Source organism: Amblyraja radiata, chromosome 2 (assembly GCF_010909765.2).
Source record: "Amblyraja radiata isolate CabotCenter1 chromosome 2, sAmbRad1.1.pri, whole genome shotgun sequence".
Lineage (NCBI taxonomy): Eukaryota > Metazoa > Chordata > Chondrichthyes > Rajiformes > Rajidae > Amblyraja > Amblyraja radiata.
Genome location: NC_045957.1, coordinates 130,996,498 through 131,018,697, shown reverse-complemented (window position 1 = coordinate 131,018,697; position 22,200 = coordinate 130,996,498). Strand labels below are relative to the sequence as shown.

Sequence of the window (22,200 nt, the reverse complement as noted above, 5' to 3'; positions counted from 1 at the left end):
TTCTTACAATTGAAACCTTTCACAGCATGGATTTAACATTTACAGTTTGGAACCTGAACATACAAGTTTTAGAGCTGCATCATCATAAACAACAACACCCAAGCTCACGAGGAGTGATGTTTGTGCTTATAGCCAAAGACAGATTTTATAAGAAAATCTGTGCCTATATTCTCACTTTTTACCTCCTCCCAAGTGGGGATGTGTAGGCTGGTGCTTGAATAAATGAGGTGTCATGACAGTAACTCGATGAATCAGAACAGGAATATGTGGAATTATCAAACCTCTCATCAGATGTTTCTCAGCGAGACAGGCAAATATTGTTTATTTTAGGAGAGTGCATTCTAAATTGTGAATAACATGACTGAGTAATGATGAAAGATTTGTCAAATAAGCCTTTTGTTCCTTTCTTGAATCATCAGCTCTCCTCTGCTCCACCTCCCACTCTATCTTTCACTGCCTATTTGACTTCTACGATGTGGTTTAGGGATACGTCCTCAAGTCAAGCTTTATGGTTTCTGTTCTCACAAACAGCACTAACCTTGCCTCTGCAGAGAAGAATTCGATGAACAATCAAAATTCATATATGTAGATGGACTGTTAATTAATTTATGATTGCATTTCACATACGTTTCTGTATGCAGGCATTCCATTTGTCTTCTTTTAAAACAGGAAATGTGACAGGTTCCCCACCCTGTATAAACATCAAGATTCAAGAGAGTTTATTGTCATGTGTCCCAGATAGGACAATGAAATTATTGCTTTGCTCCAGCACAACAGAATATAGTAGGCATAAATAGTAAGATTAAACGAGAACTTACCAGTTTGAAGTTTGATCTTTATTTTATGAGGAGTAATGTTGAGGGATTACGTGAAGACCCCGTCCAGTACGCATGCGTGTCAATCTTCAAATCAGCGTTGTGAAATCACAGAAAACAGTTGTTGAAATGAACATAGTAAGATAAGAGAACCATAATACCTGTTGAACTTTATGATAGAGGGCTGGGAGCGGAGGGCACGTAATCCCTCAACGTTACTCCTCATAAAATAAAGATCAAACTTCAAACTGGTAAGTTCTCATTTAATCTTACTATTTTACTTCGGAGTCCCGTGAGTGACTACGTGAAGATTTTAAAGCTCTGTGATTTCATGCCGTGGAACCGAGTCCAGGCGTCATACACTGCATCAGTAGGCCAATGATGAGTGAGCATTAAGAATGCATTCAGACATGACATAGATATAGACATGTTGATGCTATTAATGAATAATAGTGGCAATAGTAACCTCCCTCAACCTGGAGGAAGTATGAACCATACCTAACATAGAGTTGGCAAATACCCCTGATCTGGCAATAGGTTTATTCTGAATATTTGGACAGATCAATAGTTTGACCATCCTGCAACCGCTAGGATGTGGTCCATCCCTGCTGCTGAGATATAGCTGTCCTGGTGGAGTGAGACTCAATGTCAATGTCCACTCCTGTATATGCCAGACCCATATAACCATCTGGAGAAGGTTCGTAGTGATACCTTCTAACAACATTTTATGTAACTAATAATATTGCTGTCAGTCTATAAAGCTCTTAGGAACCTTGACATACTGGTGTAAATGCGTGATCACACACAACCCAAGGTCCATGGGTTATGCAACTCTAGTTTGGTCTTGTGTCCCTGTCTAATCTGCTTGATTAATCATAAACAAAACATGTTAAAATAGCCCGCAGATAAGATCATCCTATCCAGTGTTGCAATGACTGGACCCATAGCACTGTACTCAGTGTCATGGCGTAATCACTAGTACGTGAGTATGACCATGGGCAGGGATGTTGCTGATGCCCATCAGTGAAGTGATGTAGTACAATGTTAACAACCCATATCTCTGCGTCCCTAAACCTGGGAGGTTTTAAGATGACGATACCTTCATTCTCTGGATATCAGAGGGTGAGAACCGGACAGATTGGTTTATGTACTCATCATCCAAATGATTAGGAGGTACTTAAGGCACAGTAATGGAATAGTAACAATGTTATAATCCCATAAAACTGAATTTTAATGAGTCAGTCATCCGTGCCGAGTTAAATGTAAGGAAGCATAAACAATGCTTCCCATCTCCTATGCAGATAGCTGCTATATGGTGCTATCCCTGCAATCTGTAGTGAGCATTCTAACGCTCATGGTTTGACAACCCAAGCCGCAGAAACGATCTCTCAGAGTCTGTGAGTCTATGATTGATTATATCATGCAGAGGATGGTTTCAACATCACAACTGAACCAGCATCTTTTTATCCGGAATTAACCATGTAAGGTTTATGTTCATTCTTCGCCTCATCGGGAGCCTTAGATGTATAACCCAGGCAGGCACTATGAAAAACCCGGAAGCGGGAATCTTGCGGATTTTGCAAAACCCGTCTATTGAGGCCAAATGGAGGAAGACATAAAAGAACATTCCTTCCTAGTCTAGCGAGAATGCACCCTTCGCCACTGTATGCCTCGTTCACTGTTGATTGAAACTGGATGCAAGCAACTCAATAGTTAGTGTTCTATCAATCCACATTGTCATTAAATACTTTGTGATCACACATTCATTCTGTGTTGTCATTGATTTTGCATAATAATACTCCAGTGCTAAATGTGGTTTGGTAAAACTATCACCGGATACTTTGATTTGATTGTACCTTTGTGATTAACATATACCACCACCAAAGTGTATCACCTTGGACTTGTGCATGCAGTTTATGCATATCCACACACCCTTTAATGCACAGAATGCACCTGGTGTCCATTGGCAGTTGATACCATGACTGAACACTTGATAACTCATGCTAATCCCATCTGCCTCCGTAACTAGAGATGTTATTAGTAAATTACCCATCTTTGGGCAATAGCATCAGTTTGGAAATTACTGAAGATTTACGGACAAGAGGTTTTAGTGGAGCAAAGCTGTCCATCATAGTGACTTTGATTGTTTCAGCTAAAAATCGCAGAGGTCTAATTTTTATCTCAGAGCTGATCCCAGACCAATAAATGGATGATTGTATCCCAACAATCAATAGTTTCAGTTGGTATCAACTTAATTTAAATTTAACTGGACGGGTGTGAACCAATTCCTCAAATATAACTATGTGGCTGATAAGGCTAATTTAGTGAAATACAGTATGTTCAATATCATCCAGATTGGCCATGCTACTTATTTGTTAGCTCTGTGCAGTCGAAGCACTGATAGTAGTGATTTGGTAAATAATCTGGAAACTGGAGTTAGCCCATTGTAACGCCACTGAGTGAATCGTTGCCTCATCCAGTTAAATTTCAAATATCTTCAACCCTGTGAGTGGAAATGATCACATGGAAGATATTCAGAAAATATTGCACATGCGGTTTGAGACTGTTGACAATGATCAGTCCACATCCCATTCTTGTGAGCCTTGTCTTGAAAGGCAATTCCAACCATACCTGTGTGCAGTATAAACTAATCTTATGTTATCCCAAACCAGTGTAAATATTCAAACCAGTTTAATATTACCAACTTGTATCCGTGACTGGAGACATCATCGATGAGGTTCCATAACTTTATCCGAATGGGAGGACTTATGCAACCCGACCAGGAGCTGCCTCAAACATGTGTGCATGATTACATCTGCTCCTGGAGGTAGAGGAGCTCGCGTACGAGGTTGGCGCATCTTCCAACGAAGGCCGTTCTGGGCTGTGGCCTAAAAAGATCTTTGTCCTGGTTGTACGTCCTTCAAGCTTTCACCAGCTTCAGTTCATTGTGGTTTGCTGGTGGGTGCGTAGGGGTGCTGCCGTCGAAGATGTGAGGTCTTGCGTGATGATGTGGCCTTCCTGAACCCGACGGCCACTCGTCGAGCTCCTGCTGCTGGTAGTGTTGTTCCTGCACCCCCTGCACACTTGTGGTTTCTTCAGCCAAACCCCTGTCTTCAGAGTCAGCCCAGAAGTGACTCCTAATACACCCCTCTGTCGAGGGAGTTGCATTATGCAACCCTCAATAAGGTGCTGCTATGGGCGTCCAAGGACCCCCTGGTGACTAGGCTCCATATACCGGAGCATGTCACATTGGAGCTTCTGGTCCATCAACCGCTCCATGCGGTATATGCGATCACAATTGCTCCCGCCAGCGTCCATTCCTGTAACATATTCTCACAAAACAGCACACAACGACCTTCGAGTAAGGAATTTACCTGCATGTCCTTTTAAAACCTTCTGCTGCGGGGCAACACTACTAAGGAATTTACCTGCATGTCCTTTTAAAACCTTCTGCTGCGGGGCAACACTCCTCCCGAGCCTGGTCTCGTGGTCGTGGTTTGTTACAGGTGGGGTTCCTCTGTGGTCCTTGTAGAAACACTCCAATGCGAGTTATTTCTCCCCCCCAGCTTTTCCTCCGCGGTCCCTCATAACAGGGCTTCTCCATGGTGTTCTCCAGCTGGGGCTTTCTTTCCACCCTCCCCCCCCCCCCCCCCCCGGTATCCCCGCAGTAACTGCAGCCGGGATATCCCCGTGGTCCCTATCAAAGGGACAGCCGCAATTTACAAAGTTGGGGGGGGGGGGGGGTTTCCTGCTTCGGGGGGGGGGGGGGGTATACTTACTGCCGTCTGCTCCTCGCATCCCGCAGTCTACAGAGCGGGTTCTCGGTCGCTCCCCGTATTCATCGGTCTCCGGAGCAGCTGTCCCGGTGTCCCCGGCATCAATATGAAGCCGCTGGCACCACTGCCAGTGGCTCGAAGGTGAATCTACCGCCGTCCGCTCCCCGTGGTCTCCAGAGCGGCTATGCAGGTGCCTCCTGCACCAATATGAAGCCACTGGCTCCACAGCCAGCGGCTCGAAGGCGAATCCGCCGCCGTCCGCTCCCCGCGGTCTCCGGAGCGGCTATGCAGGTGCCCTCCCCGGCACCAATATGAAGCCGCTGGCTCCACAGCCAGCGGCTTGAAGGCGAATCCCCGCTGTCCGCTCCCCGCGTCCCGCGGTCTCCCGAGCGGGTTCTCCACCATATGAAGCCGCTGGTTTGCTGCCAGCGGCTCAATGGTGAATATACCGCCGCTTGCTACCCGCATTCCGCGGCTCCGAGTGCCTAGGTCCGTGGGCGGGATTCCCCGAGACCGGGGTTCCCTGAAGTTCGAGACTGGGGTTTCCCCTCCGTCCCGACTTAGCCCCAAACTTTAAGCAGGACCTCTAAGTAGAGGTTCCTGCAAGAAGATTTTAAAAACCTGAAAGTATTTTAAAAACTCACCTCAGGTCTGTTGCTGGCAGGAGAATCACTTCACCCTGCCAGTCGTCACGCAATGCGATAGACGATATGGCACGCATGCGTACTGGACGGGGTCTTCACGTAGTCACTCACGTGACTCCGAAGTAAAATAAATACAGAACAGAACAGTGTGACCATATACCATTGAATCTATATATACACACACATAAATAAGCAGATAAAGTGCAATGGGCTATTAATGTTCAGAGTTTTGTTTGAGTTGAGCTTAATAGCCTGATGGCTGTGGGGAGACAGCTATTCCTGAACCTGGATGTTGCAGATTTCAGGCTCATGTACCTTCTACCGGAAGGCAGTGGGGAGATGATTAAGTGGCCAGGATGGTGTGGATCCTTGATGATGCTGGCAGCCTTTTTGAGGCAGCGACTGCGATAGATCTCCTCGATGGTAGGGAGGCCAGAGCCAATGATTGTAGAAAATGTGATGTGGTACAATATAATGGGTGTGTAAAATTGCACAGCTGTGTATGATAGAAATTATTGACATGATCTGGTTCCACAGCACTTTAACATTTGCATTAGGAGATAGTGAATTGAATCCTCATTCAAGACATGATTAATACATGATCTAGACTGACATTTGACCATTATACTTAGGCACCTCCGTTGTAGCAAGTCCCTTTATTGAACAAGCCACTAAATTGAGTATTTTTCGTGGGTGGTTGCAAAATGTCCCGCTGCACCTTTACAGAGAATTAGATATCCTGTTATCCTAATCAGCATTGTTTTTTTCACGCAATATTATTTAATGAATAAAGAAATTCTGAGAAGGTTTACGCAACTGATACCAGAAACGGGCAAGTTCATTTATGATAAAGGTTCGGACAGGCTAGCTTTGCACCTGCTGGAGCTTAAAAGAGTGCGAAGAGACTTGATTGAAACAAGTTTGCTTTTGTGGGAGAATTTGGAACGAGGGGTCAGTGCTTAAAAATAAAGGATTGCCCAATCAAGACGGGAGGGCTAAGCGGCCTACTCCTGCTCCTAATTCTCATGTTTGTATAAACTGAGCATTCACCTTAATATGCTATGTGGAAATGGTTAAATTACAGTTATGACTGGTCTTAAAGTTCTTAATCAAAGTAGGTCGCTGTCAGACGCTGCCGAGCGAAACAGCAACTGGCTGTGGCTGAAGAGGAAGTCTCCACCTGGGCTGCAAAATGACCAACAAGAGGGATAAAACGGAGGGGAGCGCACCTGGGATGCCAGGTGTTGCTGTTGAGCCCTCTGGAGGTGTCGTGGGCCTATCAACAAAACACCAAGGAAGGAGGGTGCTCACCTGATGACCCCAATGAAGTTTTTACCCCTACCCCCAGATAGTAAGAAGCTGCCAGTTATAGTAGGGATTGTAATACCATGTCCTATAAGCTCAACTCATATTTTCAGGACGAGAGACATTGGAATGATGATTGTCTCTCTGACAATATATTTTATTTGCGCTTTCTGTGACCCTAGCTACTGTAAGTATGATGTAAAGTATGCTTCCATCTCAGCGGCACTAATGGGATGTCAGAAGGTCTGACTGGAACTGCATTTTTTTAGAAATACGGTAAATGTATTGATTTCTTTTTGTCGTGTATCCCGAGATACAAGGAAAACTTGGCAAATCATACCACACATGAGTACATCTGATAGTGCTAAATAGAAAATAAACAGTGTATAATAATAGTGTTACAGCTACCGAGAACGTGTAGATTAAGAAAAAGCACAAGTGCTCCAACAAGATAGATTGGAAGATTGGGAATATATCCTTACCAGATGAGAGGTCCATTCAAGAATCAGATAACAGCGGTGAAGAAGCTGTTCTTCAATCTGGTGATATATACTTTCAACCTTTTCTATGTTCTGCCTGGCAGGGGAGAGGAGAAGAATGAATCACCAGGTTGTGAGTGATCCTTGATTATGCTGGCAGCTTTTGTAAAGCAACATGATGTGTAGATGGAGTCGATGGGGGAAGGTTTGCATGCTGGACTGGGCTGCCTTCAGAATTCTGCCATTTCTTGCGGTCTTGGGCATTGGAATTGTCATACCAAGGTGTGAAGCATCAGTAGGAATTGGTAAGAATATTAAGCGAGTTCGGTGTTCCGACTGCGCAAGTCCAGGTCATAGGTCACTCGCTATAAACATTCTCAGCAACTGTGGTGCTGTGTTGTGTGCAGGCTTGCGTTTAGTCCATGGTGGGGATCGGGATCGGGTCTCCGGCGCTGCGGGCACTGTTGAGTTGCTGCTTGGCCGTTCTCATCCCCTCCCGAGTGTCCCATCCCTGTTCGGAGGTGTCCGGGGTGGCCCTGGACTGGCGGGGCGGGGACGGGGCCAACCCGGCGGAACAGGCAGAGCCGAGCCAGAGCCAGGTAGCGGGAGAGTGGGGTGTAACAGCGAGAGAGAGAGGGGGCAGATTCGAGTGGGAGACAGGGGGGGACAGGGACGGTCCAGTGGCAGTTCGGCAACGCTTGCGGCTACAGGGACCCGGGTTCGATCCTGGCTGTGGATGAGGCGCGGGTCTGTGTGCTCGCTCTCCCCTGTCTCCCACTTGCACCTGCCCCCTCTCTCTCGCTGTTACATCCCGCTATCTGGCACCCCCGTTTCTCAGATTAAATATATTTTTACACATAAATCATGAAGAAAGATAAGAATTTATACACTGTTTGTACAGCCAGCGCTTTGTTCGCTTTTTCTTTATAGCGAGTGGCCTTTGACAAATCCCATGATTCCTTGCGTTTTTCAGAATACCAAACTTGCTTATTGATAACTTGCTGAATTTCCTTACCCTTCAGAGGGTCGTAGGTTTGGTGTGCTTTCTTGGCCGTATCATCAATGTGGTTGTACTCAGACAAATTGTTGGTGATTTTTATGCCTAGGAGCTTGACTATCTCGAACATCTCCACTTTAGTACCATTGTTACAGACTGGGGCAGGTAGTTTGCATCTGGAGTATTGTGTACACTTTTGATCTCCCCATTACAGAAAAGACGTGGAGGCTTTGGATAGAGTGCAGAAGAGGTTTACCAGCATGCTATCTGGATTAGCTAGTATCACCAAACTTCTGAATTCTCTGGGGTGGATCCCTCTCCAAGACAGACATGAAGCTCACCGTTTGACCTGTTTTTACAAAATGTTAAATGGTCAGCTCGACATAGACTGCAAGACCTACACCAAACCCAAACCAATTAGGAGCAGACGAGGACATTCAATCCAATTTGTGATCCCAGCTACAAAGACAGATGTGTACAGCAATTCGTTCTTCCCCCGCACAATTAATGCATGGAATAATCTCCACCCAACTATAGTTACCCAACCAGATGCAACTAAATTTAAAGTAGCTCTTTCTTCCCAATAACCCTTTCTGGCTTAAGCCCTCCCTTCACCACCTCCAGTTTAAATTCCATTTGGAATATTTTGGAGGACCAAGAAACCAAGAACCAAGCTATAAGGAGAAATTGGACAAACATGATTTTTTTTTTTTTTCTGCAGCATCAGAGGCTGAGGGAAGACCTGATAAAAGTATATAAAATTATGAGGCATAGAAGGGTAGACAGTAACAATTTTTATTCCCAGGATGGAAATGCCAATGATTTGAGTGCATAAATTTAAAGTGAAAAGGGCAAGATTTAAATAAGATATGCGGGGTAAGTTTTTTTAACAGAGTAGTTGGTGCTTGGAATGCACTGTCATATGGAGGCAGACATAATAGTGGCATCTCAGAGACGTTTAGATCAGCACAAGGAACATCAGGGAATGGAGGGATATGGATCATGCACAGTCAGATGAGACTGGTTTTACCTGGCATCATGTTCGGCACAGACATTTTCGGCATAAGGGCCTGTTCTATATGGTTCTATATTTTATATTTTGTCTTGTCATTACTTGAGACTTGATGCTGATGACATTGCTGTGGTGTTAACTGCAAACTTGTAAATTGAGTTAGACCAGAATTTGGCTGCATAGTCATGAGTGTACGTGGAATATGGTAGGGAGTTGAGAAAGCAGTATTGCAGGGGACTGGTGTTGAGAATTATCATATAGGATGTTTTGTCAGCTATCCTTATTGGTTGCCGTCTTTGGGTCAGGAGGTCCACAATCCAGTTGTAAATGGGATGCTGAGTCCTAGCTCCAGGAGTTTGGAGATTAGTATGGCTGGAATTATGGTGTTGAAGGTAGAGCTATAGTCAATGAATAGTCCGGTGGGCGGCGCGACTCACGTCGCAGCGGCCTCTGCAGTCCGTCTGTCTTTTTATTATTTTCTGTCTCGTTTCAATGTAGTTTTTATTTTATTTGTTTTGATGGGGTATGTGTGTGGGGGGCGGTGGGGGGGGGGGGGGGGGAAACTTTAAAATCTTTCCCCTGCACGGGAGACCCAACCTTTTCTTTGTCGGGTCTTCGTTGGCGTTGGGGCTGCAACGTGGAGCGGCCTCCAGCAGGAACGACCTGGGGCTCCAGCTGCGGACTTACGTACCATCACGAAGCTGGCCGAGTCCGGAGTGGGTGGAGCGGTGGTGGCGCGCTGCTGTGACCCGACCCCCGGGGATTCGGAGGCTCCAACCGCAGGTCTGGCAGACAGGAACACCGGGAGCCCGCGGGTCCCTGCTGGGAGACCATTTTTCGGGGCTTCCGCAACGGCGACTTCTCCCGCCCGAGTTGCGGGGTTGAAGATTACCTGGAGCAGGGCCTTACATCACCGCCCCGCGCAGCTTGGAATGGCTGCGGGACTTTGCTAGCGCACGCCGGGGGCTCCAACAACAAGACCCGGAGCGTGGCCTTGCATCACCCGGCGTGACTTTAATGGCCGCGGGACAATTACCATCGCCCGCCGGGGGCTTTGACTCTGACATCGGGGGGGAGAAGGGAGTGCAGGGGAGAGATACGTTTTTTGCCTTCCATCACAGCGAGGAGGAGATGCGCTGTGATGGATGTCTGTGTAAATTGTGTTGTGTCTTGGGTCTTTTTCTTTTTGAGTGTATGACTGCAGAAACAACATTTCATTTGGACCTCAACGAGGTTCAAATGACAAATAAAATTGTATTGTATTGAATAGAAGTCTGACATAGGTTTCCTTGTTTTCCAGATGTTTGAAAGACCAGTTAGGTAGCGTTTACTGTAGACCTGTGGCAGTGGACCAAAACTATCTGGGAGACTGATATGCATCTTGACCCAACCTATTTATCAGCTGCCAGAGTCATAACACTAGGGAAAGTAATTAAGCCAATGTTCTTTGAGCTATTTAGGAGAGTGTCAAGCTTCAAGTAGAAACTTTAATATAGTTGTTTAAAGACACAAAAATACATTGGATAAATTAAATTACTATTGTGAAATTGCATAATTCATCAAAATATCATCAACATGGGGATGATCAGCCATCATCACATTGAATGGCGGTGCTGGCATGAAGGGCCGAATGGCCTACTCCTGCACCTATTGTCTATTGCCTATTGTCTATCCTATTCAAAATAATATTTAATGATTTTTGTTCCTGTAAAAGAAGTGTCATCAGAATGTTTTCTCTTTCCCCTGCAAGCATTTGAGTGATTCACCAGATTAAAGTGTGGTATGATCATGTGCTATAATTAGACGTGCTCAGTTCTATCATAAAGTAGTGTGCTTTTGAACATCTCAAAGATTATAAATAAGGGTGACAGGCATTGAAATTCAAATCAAGAATGTTTAAATAAGGAAGTTAGATGTGGCCCTTGTGGCTAAGGGAATCAGAGGGTATGGAGAGAAGGCAGGTACGGGATACTGAGTTGGATGATCAGCCATGATCATATTGAATGGCGGTGCAGGCTCGAAGGGCCGAATGGCCTACTCCTGCACCTAATTTCTATGTTTCTATGTTTCTAATAACATGATTTTGAGGAAAGAAACTGAATGCACATATTTTTAATCATATAAAGTTTAATGTCAACATTAAAGTCATATTTTAGATTTTTGATTGCTAATGAGGAAACACGTTGTTATTAAATTCAATGGCATTTAAAGTAATAGTACAACATGGGAACAAGATATTTAGCCTGCAGTGTCTGAGATGACCATGATACCAATCTAAACTAATCCTATCTACCTGCACATGCTTCATATCCCTCCATACCCTGCGTGTTCATGTGTCTGCCTAAATGCCTCTTAAACATTGTTAACGTATCTGCTTCTACTAGTCAAGTCAAGTCAAGTCAAGTTTATTTGTCACATACACATACGAGATGTGCAATGAAATGAAAGTGGCAATGCTCGCGGACTTTTGTGCAAAAGACAAACAACCAAACAACCAAACAAACTATAAACACAATCATAACACACATATTCTTTTACATAATAAATAATGGAAGGAAAAACGTTCAGTAGAGTTAGTCCCTGGTGAGATAGGCTTTTACAGTCCGAATGGCCTCTGGGAAGAAACTCCTTCTCAACCTCTCCGTTCTCACCGTATGGCAATGGAGGCGTTTGCCTGACCATAACAGCTGGAACAGTCCGTTGCAGGGGTGGAAGGGGTCTCTCATGATATTGTTGGCTCTGGAGTTGCACCTCCTGATGTATAGTTCCTGCAGGGGGGCAAGTGAAGTTCCCATAGTGCGTTCGGCCGAACACACTACTCTCTGCAGAGCCTTCTTGTCCTTGGCAGAGCAATTCCCAAACCAGATAGTAATGTTCCCGGACAAGATGCTTTCCACCACCGCTGCGTAGAAGCACTGGAGGATCCTCGGAGACACTCTGAATTTCCTCAATTGCCTGAGGTGGTAAAGGCGCTGCCTTGCCTTACTCACGAGTGCTGAGGCGTGTGATGCCCATGTCATATCCTCGGAGATGTGGACTCCCAGATATTTAAAACAGTTCACCCTATCCACAGGATCCCCATTTATCCTCAATGGAGTGTACGTCCTCGGATGATGTGCCCTCCTAAAGTCCATGATCAGCTCCTTCGTTTTTTTGATGTGTGTACAGGGAGTACATTAGGGGGCTGAGGATGCAACCCTGGGGCGATCCTGTGCTCAGTGAGGGACTTCGATGTATTCCCTCCCATCTTGACTACCTGGGGCCTGGCGGTGAGAAAGTCCAGGACCCAGGCACACGGGGAGGTGTTGAGCCCCAATTCCATTAGCTTCTCGGCCAGTCTGGTGGGGACTATCGTGTTGAAGGCTGAACATGTCTTGTACTATATCCTCCGGCAGCATGTTCCAGGCATCTACGATCTATTGTGTGTAAAAAAACACATGTCTTGTAAATCTCTTTTAAACCTTTTCTCCCTCACCTTAAACATGTGCTCTCTGTATTTGACATTTTCACCCTGGGAAAAATATTCTGATTAACTACCTGGCGATGTCTCTGTGAGTCCTGTCATTTACTATATATTTGAATTCCCAAAACCTCACACTGTCTAGATTAAACTCCACATGCCAAATGTCCCAATTATCTCTATCCTTTGACAACTCCAATTCATTAATTCAACGATAAAACAGAATATGTGTTTAATGTTCCATGGGTTAATCTCAGTAATTCACTTAATAGGGCTATGGGAAAATACCAGATTATATCATCAAGCGGACAGTAGAGGAGAAGAAAGCCCAAGAAGAATATGATGCCTATGTTAAAGAGCGTATTCGGCAAGGCTCCATGAAACTGTTATCTGAAGAGGAGCGAAACAATGTGTTAATGGTATGAAGCGATTATATGTTTTTAATTATTTATTGATAAAGATCAAACTTCTGGGTAACATCTGGAAATTTGAGGGAAACAAAGGATGAAACTTATAAAGATTCCTGAACAAAACGTGGCATTTGTTACCTGTGCTTGGCCAGTTTTGTGCCATTACCAGATTTTGAAATGGTGCTCCAAAGAACCAAGACCAGTGCAGCGCAGGTTCACGAGGTTAATTCTCGGGATGGCAGGACTGTCATATGTTGATAGAATGGAGCGGCTTGGCTACTATACTATGGAATTTAGGATGAGAGGGCATCTTATTGAAACATATAAGATTACTCAGGGATTGGACATGCTAGAAACAGGAAACATGTACCCGATGTTGGGGGAATCCAGAACCGTGGCCACAGTTTAAGAATTAGGGGTAGGCCATTTACATAGAAACATAGAACATAGAAAATAGGTGCAGGAGGAGACCATTCATTGTGATCATGGCTGATCGTCCCCTATCAATAACCCGTGCCTGCCTTCTCCCCATATCCCTTGACTCCACTAGCCCCTAGAGCTCTATCTAACTCTCTCTTAAATTTAAATTTAGAACGGATATGAGGAAAAACTTTTTCACCCAGAGAGTTGTGAATCTGTGGAATTCTCTGCCTCAGAAGGCAGTGGAGACCAATTCTCTGGATGCTTTCAAGAGAGAGTTAGCGCTCTTAAAGATAGTGGAGTCAGGGGATATGGCGAGAAGGCAGGAATGGGGTACTAATTGCGGATGATCATCCATGTGGTGGTGCTGGCTCAAAGGACCAAATGACCTGCTTCTGCACCTATTGTCTACTGTCTATTCATTAATGTATATTACAAAAAGCAATGTGTAGGAAGGAACTCCAGATGCTGGTTTAAACTGAAGAAAGACACAGAAAGTTGGAGTAACTCAATGGGACAGGCAGCATCTCTGGAGAGACGGAATGGGTGACGTTTTTGGTCGAGACACTTTTTCAGACTGAAAGTCATGGGAAAGGGAAACTTCAGACTGAAAGACCATTGTCAGAGTGATGCTAAACGTTATTACTTTTTTACATATCTTTCATTCATTGTTCTTTATCTCTCTGTATCATCGTTGTCTATATCTCTCGTTGCCCTTTCTCGTGACTTTCAGTCTGAAGAAGGGTCTCGACCCGAAACGTCATCCAGTTTTCACTTTCTCTTCCACCCTTTTCCTCCGGCATATAACTCTCCAGCTAAATGTCGCTTCCTTTGAGGAATAGTTTAATTAATGTCGGCATTTTTTTTTCATATTAATATAACCATATAACCATATAACAATTACAGCACGAAAACAGGCCGTCCCGACCCTTCTAGTCCGTGCCAAACACGTATTCTCCCCTAGTCCCATATACCTGCGCTCAGACCATAACCCTCCATTCCTTTCCCGTCCATATAACTATTCAATTTATTTTTAAATGATAAAAATGAAACCTGCCTCCACCACCTTCACTGGAAGCTCATTCCACACAGCCACTACTCTCTGAGTAAAGAAGTTCCCCCTCATGTTACCCCTAAACTTCTGTCCCTTAATTCTCAAGTCATGTCCCCTTGTTTGAATCTTCCCTACTCTCAGTGGGAAAAGCTTATCCACGTCAACTCTGTCTATCCCTCTCATCATTTTAAAGACCTCTATCAAGTCCCCCGTTAACCTTCTGCGCTCCAAAGAATAAAGCCCTAACTTGTTCAACCTTTCTCTGTAACTTAGTTGCTGAAACCCAGGCAACATTCTAGTAAATCTCCTCTGTACTCTCTCTATTTTGTTGACAGCCTTGACTGTAGGAAGGCTGTCAACAAAATAGAGAGAGTACAGAGGAGATTTACTAGAATGTTGCATGGGTTTCAGCAACTAAGTTACAGAGAAAGGTTGAACAAGTTAGGGCTTTATTCTTTGGAGCGCAGAAGGTTAACGGGGGACTTGATAGAGTCTTTAAACATGATGAGAGGATAGACAGAGTTGACCGTGGATAAGCTTTTCCCACTGAGAAGTAGGGAAGATACAATTTTAACATTACATCCCAACTTCTATACTCAATGCTCTGATTTATAAAGGCCGGCACACCAAAAGCTTTCTTTACCACCCTATCTACATGAGATTCCACTTTCAGGGAACTGTGCACAGTTATTCCCAGATCCCTCTGTTCACCTGCATTCTTCAATGCCCTACCATTTACCATGTACGTCCTATTTTGATTTGTCCTGCCAAGATGTAGCACCTCACACTTATCAGCATTAAACTCCATCTGCCATATTTCAGCCCACTCTTCCAACTGGCATCAATCTCTCTGTAGACTTTGAAAATCTACTTCATTATCCACAACCCCACCTATCTTAGTATCATCTGCATACTTACTAATCCAATTTACCACACCATCATCCAGATCATTGATGTACATGACAAACAACAGTGGACCCAACACAGATCCCTGTGGCATCCCACTAGTCACTGGCCTCCAACCTGACAAACAACCATCCACCATTACTCTCTGGCATCTCCCATTCAGCCAGTGTTGAATCCATCTTGCAACTCCACCATTAATAACCAACAATTGAACCTTCTTAACCAACCTTCCATGAGAAACATTGTCAAGGGCCTTACTGAAGTCCATATATACAACATCCACTGCTTTACCCTCATCAATTTCCCGAGTAACCTCTTCAAAAAATTCAAGAAGCTTAGTCAAACATGACCTTCCAGGCACAAATCCATGTTGACTGTTCCTAATCAGACCCTGTTTATCCAGATGCTTATATATATTATCTCTAAGTATCCTTTCCATTAATTTGCCCACCACTGACGTCAAACTAACAGGTTTATAATTGCTAGGTTTACTCTTAGACCCCTTTTTAAACAATGGAACAACATGCGCAGTACGCCAATCCTCCGGCACTATTCCCGTTTCTAATGACATTTGAAATATTTCTGTCATAGCCCCGGCTATTTCTACACTAACTTCCCTCAATGTCCTAGGGAATATCCTGTCTGAACCTGGAGACTTATCCACTTTTACATTTCTCAAAAGTGTCAGTACTTCCTCTTCTTTGAATCTCATAGTTTCCATAGCTACTCTACTTGTTTCCCTTACCTCACATAATTCAATATCCTTCTCCTTGGTGAATACCAAAGAAAATAAATTGTTCAATATCTCCCCCATCTCTTTTGGCTCTGCAGATAGCTGTCCAATCTGACTCTCTAATGGACCAATTTTATCCCTCGTTATCCTTTTGCTATTAATATAGCTGTAGAAACCCTTTGGATTTACTTTCACCTTACTTGCCAAAGCAACCTCATATCTTCTTTTAGCTTTTCTAATTTCTTTCTTAAGATTCTTTTTACATTCTTTATACTCCTTAAGCACCTCATTTACTCCATGCTGCCTATAATTATTGTAGATCTCTCTCTTTTTCCGAACCAAGTGTCCAATTTCCCTTGAAAACCATGGCTCTTTCCAATTTTTACTATTTCCTTTCAACCGAACAGGGACATAAAGATTCCGTACTCTTAAAATTTCACCTTTAAATGTCCTCCATTTCTCTTCCACATCTTTCCCATAAAACAAACTGTCCCAATTTACTCATTTTAAATCCTTTCGCTTCTCCTCAAAGTTAGCCTTTCTCCAATCAAAAATCTCAACCCTAGGTCCAGCTCTGACCCTCTCCATAATTATATTGAAACTAATGGTATTGTGATCACTGGTCCCGAACTGTTCCCCAACGCATACCTCTGCCACCTGACCCATCTCATTTCCTAACAGGAGGTCCAGCACTGCCCCTTCTCTAGTAGGTACTTCTATGTATTGCTGCAAAAAACTATCCTGCACACATTTTACAAACTCCAACCCATCCAGCCCATTTACAGAATGTGTTTCCCAGTCTATATGTGGAAAATTGAAATCTCCCACAATCACTACCTTGTGCTTACTACTAATATCTGCAATCTCCTTACATATTTGCTCTTCCAATTCTCGCTCCCCATTTGGCGGTCTATAATACACCCCTATAAGTGTTGCTACCCCTTTCCCATTTCTCAGTTCCACCCAAATAGCCTCCCTAGACGAGCCCTCTAATCTATCCTGCCAAAGCACTGCTGTAATATCTTCGCTGATAAGCAATGCAACACCTCCACCTCTTGCCCCTCCAATTCTATCACACCAGAATCAACAAAATCCTGGAATATTTAGTTTCCAATCACAGCCCTCCTGCAACCATGTTTCACTGATCGCCACAACATCATACTTCCAGGTGTCAATCCAGGCTCTAAGTTCATCCACCTTTCTTACAATGCTCCTAGCATTAAAATATACACATTTAAGAAACCCACCCTCTCTTATTCTCTGTTCATTGTCTTTTTCTTCTCTTTTGCTGTCTCACAAAATGCCATAATTGCTGTGCAATAAGAAGAGATCAGAATAAAAGTGTGGCAGGAAGAGCTATTCATATTTTGTCCCTGGAACCTGTAGTACATAGGGCAGTCACTAAATCAACTTTAGTTATTTGGAGACAATATTGGACTGAAGCCATTGGAATTGCAAAACAAAGATCAAGGAAGTACTTTTTCTCTGCTGTGTTGCTGAATTCATAATCTGGTTTGCAAGCTCCAGTTAATTTTGCAAGGAAGAGACTTGCATTCGTTTGTAATAACTCTAGTAAAGAGTCAACAAAATTATTTAATTGCAGTGCAGTTTTTATTTCTAATAAATATTTCTAATAGTGCATTTCACTAGCTTGGGTAGATAATTGGTTAACAATGTTTTAACATCAAGAGCTGAACTCCTCAATTATAGGAAGTTGAATGCTCGGTAAATAATTTTGAATGCCAGTTGATATGTTGATGCCAAGGTAGTTTAAGAAATACTATTTCAATTTCAAACTGATAGCACAATATTGATTTGTTTGCTTTTCTATTTCTGGTAACTTTTTAGGGACTGAAGCAGAACTGGGAGGAACTGAATCATTCATTTCAAGGTCTTTCAATATTGATCGATACTGTTTCCAAGCAAAACCATAAAGAAAAACTTGAGACCAAAATGAAAAAACTAGAGCAAGACATTGACCTGATTGAGAGGCACAAATTTATATATATTCCACAACATTAAATACCTTATTAAACTTATTACGTATGTTTTGGAAAAGGTGAACTGTATTATAAAATGCACCTTGTAAGCATTTGATTCTAGTAATTTATCACATAATATGTCTATAGTTATCATATTTAGAGGATGTATGCATGAAAGTGCAAAAATGGAGAATTCAAATGTATTGTTAGCACAACATTTGTGGGGGGGGGGAGGGGGTTTAACAATTATTTTAAGGTAACAAGGAAACTTTTGTATTGTACAAACATTTTGTATCAATAATATTGATTTTTATGAGAAGCTATCAGCGGGTTTGAATCTATCATTTCAGATTTCTTAATGGATTAAAATTTACACTTCGGGAGTTACCATGTCACAGGATATGGAAAATGGTTGATCAATAAATCAGTTGGGGAATGTCCACAACAAGGCACTGGAAAAGATCACAATACTCTGGCAGGGATATCTTTGTAAAACAACACCTCAAGACATAAATTGGCATGTAAAGATAGTCAGCCATTGCAGAGAAACACTAAGAAGACATTAAATTGAAAACATTGCAAATGTATTCTGCATCCATTGAAGACGAACAAAATAATCGACAGGAAGAAAGATCCCTTGAATAGATGTCCTAGTTGTAGTCCACAACGCTCATGTGTAAAGACAAATCTTACAAAAGTAGCTGGAAGATTATGACAATAAATTGTGAACTCATTTGAAAAGCCCGTTTGTGGATTCAAGATCTATCACAGAAATTTGAACATCAAATTAGGTTACTGTTCAGTATCGTTCTGGGTGAAAACTAAGCTATACACAGTATCTGTTTTAAATGATACTTTAAATAGAGACTTAATTGACCTCAGTTGGACATTAAAGTATTTATTCATATTAAAAAGATCAATGTTCCTCCTTGCACAAATTTATCCCTCAACTGCCATTGTTTGAGAAAAAAAGATTGCCATCACAGTAGTGCTCATAGGACCTCACCCCGTGAAATTTAGGACGCTACCTTCCCTACCCAACAACAGTAACAATAGTTCAAAGGGACACCATTAGCACTAAAGCTTTTGAAAGCGGCACAAAGGTGTGAACTTCATTGTTCAAATACCAAGGTAATAGAATGCAAGGGGTGGTTATTTGATCACTGACCTTGAAAGCTCGGCTCACACCTTGAGAGGGGAAATTAAGGAGAACTCTGATTTACGGCAAGATGGTAAGCTTGGAGGAGTGGGAGGAAAACATTCCTGTGCCCCGGCCTGAATGATGTGTTGTACAGGGACTTCCCAGAATCACCCTGTCTCCCTGCAGCTGTTGAGCTTGCATATGTGGGGAGTCTGACAAACAAAGGGTTAAATCGGAGACCTACTCCCAGAGGGTAGTTCATTTTTCTGGCCCATTCCTGCCTCCATTACACCAGAAGTGGGCAGGTTGGACTGGCATTATGACAGGCGATAAATAATGTTTTGATATTTCATCCAGAACCAACTTATCTATTTTTGTGTCTGAAACCCCCCACCCCGTCATGACTTGCATTATAATGTCAATGTTTTTTTCAATTATTTTCTTTTGGGCTGCAGCAAAACTGCTTGAAGAAGGGGTTCCATTGAAGCACTTTTTGTTGGAATGTTTAAATTTACCTTACCAATATTTATTCATATGGATGTGCACTTGGAGTGGAATCATCCCTCAGAGTCCTTCACAATGCACAGTCTAGATGGAGCTATCAACCCGTCAAATAAACTTTTGCTAAATTCACAGAATTGAGAAGGTTTTGAGGAGGCTCTTAATAAAACTACAGGGAGGAAGGGTGAGGATTCTTTTATTTTTCCAGTATGCAGAATCTACTTCATAGCCAAATTGCATAGTTGTAATGTTATTCTGTTCCTGCCATATGAGTACTCACAGAGCCACTAACTTGTTTATTTGAAACACAGGAACCTTGTGTACCATGGGGAGATTCTAAGTGAGGATTAACTATGCTTTAAACAAAACATCACTGACTCTTACACTGGGGTAAATTGTACGGTATTTTCAGTGAAATCTGTACGACACAGGAAAAAAAAGAATGCGGGGACATTTATGTGATGCTTTCAATACAAACAAGGTATCAAAAATGGCAATTACCTACTTTCTCCTCCAGCTTTCAAATTCTAGAATTTCAGAAATAGCACAACTCAACACGTCCCCCCAGACCATTGCCCTGTCGGGTGGAGCCGTCAGGTGGAATGCAAAGCGACCCCACAGTCTGACACAATACAAAAGGTGGGAAGCCTGACAGGAGCACGTCCCCACTATCCTCCCAAAGCCACCTTCTGCAATCCTCACCCACGCCCTTTGAACCTTACTTTATGCGTCCAGATGCGCTCTAGATTAAGGAGGTTTTAATGTCTGTTTAGTAGGAAGTCCGCACGCATATTGTTTCTCCAGTATCTTTGCCATCATTGTTAGTGAAACCGTTGTGACAACTCTTATTTCTAACACATACTAATTTTTTCAATCTCTAAGTCTGAATTTCAGCAAGGGTTATTGGAAATCAGACTAATCACTCCTACTCTGCCAAAACAGTTTTCAATATGGGCAGGTGGAAATAAATGGGTTGTTCGTTTCTCTGCGCCTGCTGTCTGACCCGTTTCCAAGGCAGCAAAAACCTACAGGGACATAAGAAATGAGCTCGCTATTACATCTGTCACTGTAACCTATCCCAGAGACAGCATGTGATGTTTACATTTTTATTTTTCTGAGCACCCCGCCCTGATCAGATGTGAAAATTCCCAATTCCTGTCAATTGCCTCATCTATAATGTGTGATGGGTAGCCAGTCCGGTGGGCGCAGAGTGTTCGATTGGGATTTCAAAAATGCTTTCCTAATCCATTTAGTTCTACTTTTCATGTCAATACATACAAACCACAATCATTCATAACACAGTGGCAAAACATTCATGCCTAATGTAAATTAAGAACTCCCAAATATGAAAGAGAACTAAATATTGTTCAAATTGGTTATTGTTCACATTCAGATTGAAAGGGATTGTAAGCTTTTTCTAGGTGCGTTGCAGACATTTTTAAGGCAGAACTGTGAAAAATATCACCTCTTAAAAAATATTATTGATACCAGAATGTGTATTTTACAAAAACAAATTTAATGACTGCACAAATCTTTTTCACATTATGTAATAGAGACATAATTCTTCCTTGGACAAAATAAAAACATATGGTTCTTGGTGTTGGCGGTGATTTATTATTATCATATGTACTGAAATACAGTGAAAAACGTAGTTATGTTTGCTATCCAGGTAAATCATTCATGCAAAATTATAATCAAAACATACATGAGTGCAATAGGCAGTGCAAAAAGAGAAAGGATAGCTGCAGAATATAGTGCTACAGCTACAGATAAAATGTGGATAAAAGTGCAAAGACCACAACAAGAGAAAAGACTTTGCCTTCCATCACAGTGGGTTCACTGTGATGGATGTTTGTGTGAACTTAATTGTGTGTATGTCTGTAGGACATTGTTTTTGTTTGTATGGCTGTGGAAACAAAATTTCGTTTGAGTCTCACTGGGGCTCAAATGACAATAAATTTGTATAAATATACAACAAGTTAGATGGAAGATCATGATTAAAGCCCTAGCACATGAGCACTCCATTTAAGAGCCTGATAACAATGGGGAGGAAGCTGTTCTTGAATCTCATGGTATGTTTAGTTTAGAGATACAGCACGGAAACAGCCTCTTCGTCCCACAGAGTCCGCACCGACCAGCGACCCCCACACATTAACACTACCCTACACACACTAGGGACAATGGTACACTTATGTGGAATGTAGGAGGAAACCGAAGATCTCGGAGAAAATCCATGCAGGTCACAGGGAGAACGTACAATCTCCGTACAGACAGCACCCGTAGATCGAACACGGGTCTCTGGTGCTGCAAGTGCTGTAAGGCAGCAACTCTACCGCTGCACCACCGTGCCATAGGCTTTAAGCTTTTTTATCTTCTGCCCAATGGGAGAGGTCCTTGATTATATTGGCTGTTTTCCCAAGGCAGTGTGATAAGTAGATAGATTCAATGGGTTGGGGGGAGGCGTGGTGGAAGGCCGGTTTACGTGATGTACAGGGCTACATCCACAACTCTGAAATTTCTTGTAGTTTTGGGGAGCGTAATTGCCAAATCAAGTTGAGAAGCATG

General features: G+C 42.9%; 1 protein-coding gene across 1 annotated transcript in view; it reads left to right on the top strand.

Annotated features, from left to right (window-relative positions):
- enkur (enkurin, TRPC channel interacting protein) overlaps positions 1–21,233 on the top strand; it is a 40,426-nt gene extending 19,193 nt beyond the window's left edge. Inside the window, exons 4-5 of the mRNA XM_033015847.1 lie at positions 12,761–12,907; positions 17,860–21,233. Coding sequence (XP_032871738.1) covers positions 12,761–12,907; positions 17,860–18,033 — 321 coding nt within the window. The 3' untranslated portion in view covers positions 18,034–21,233. The remainder of the gene's footprint in view (positions 1–12,760; positions 12,908–17,859) is intronic.
- Positions 21,234–22,200: the final 967 nt, after the last annotated feature.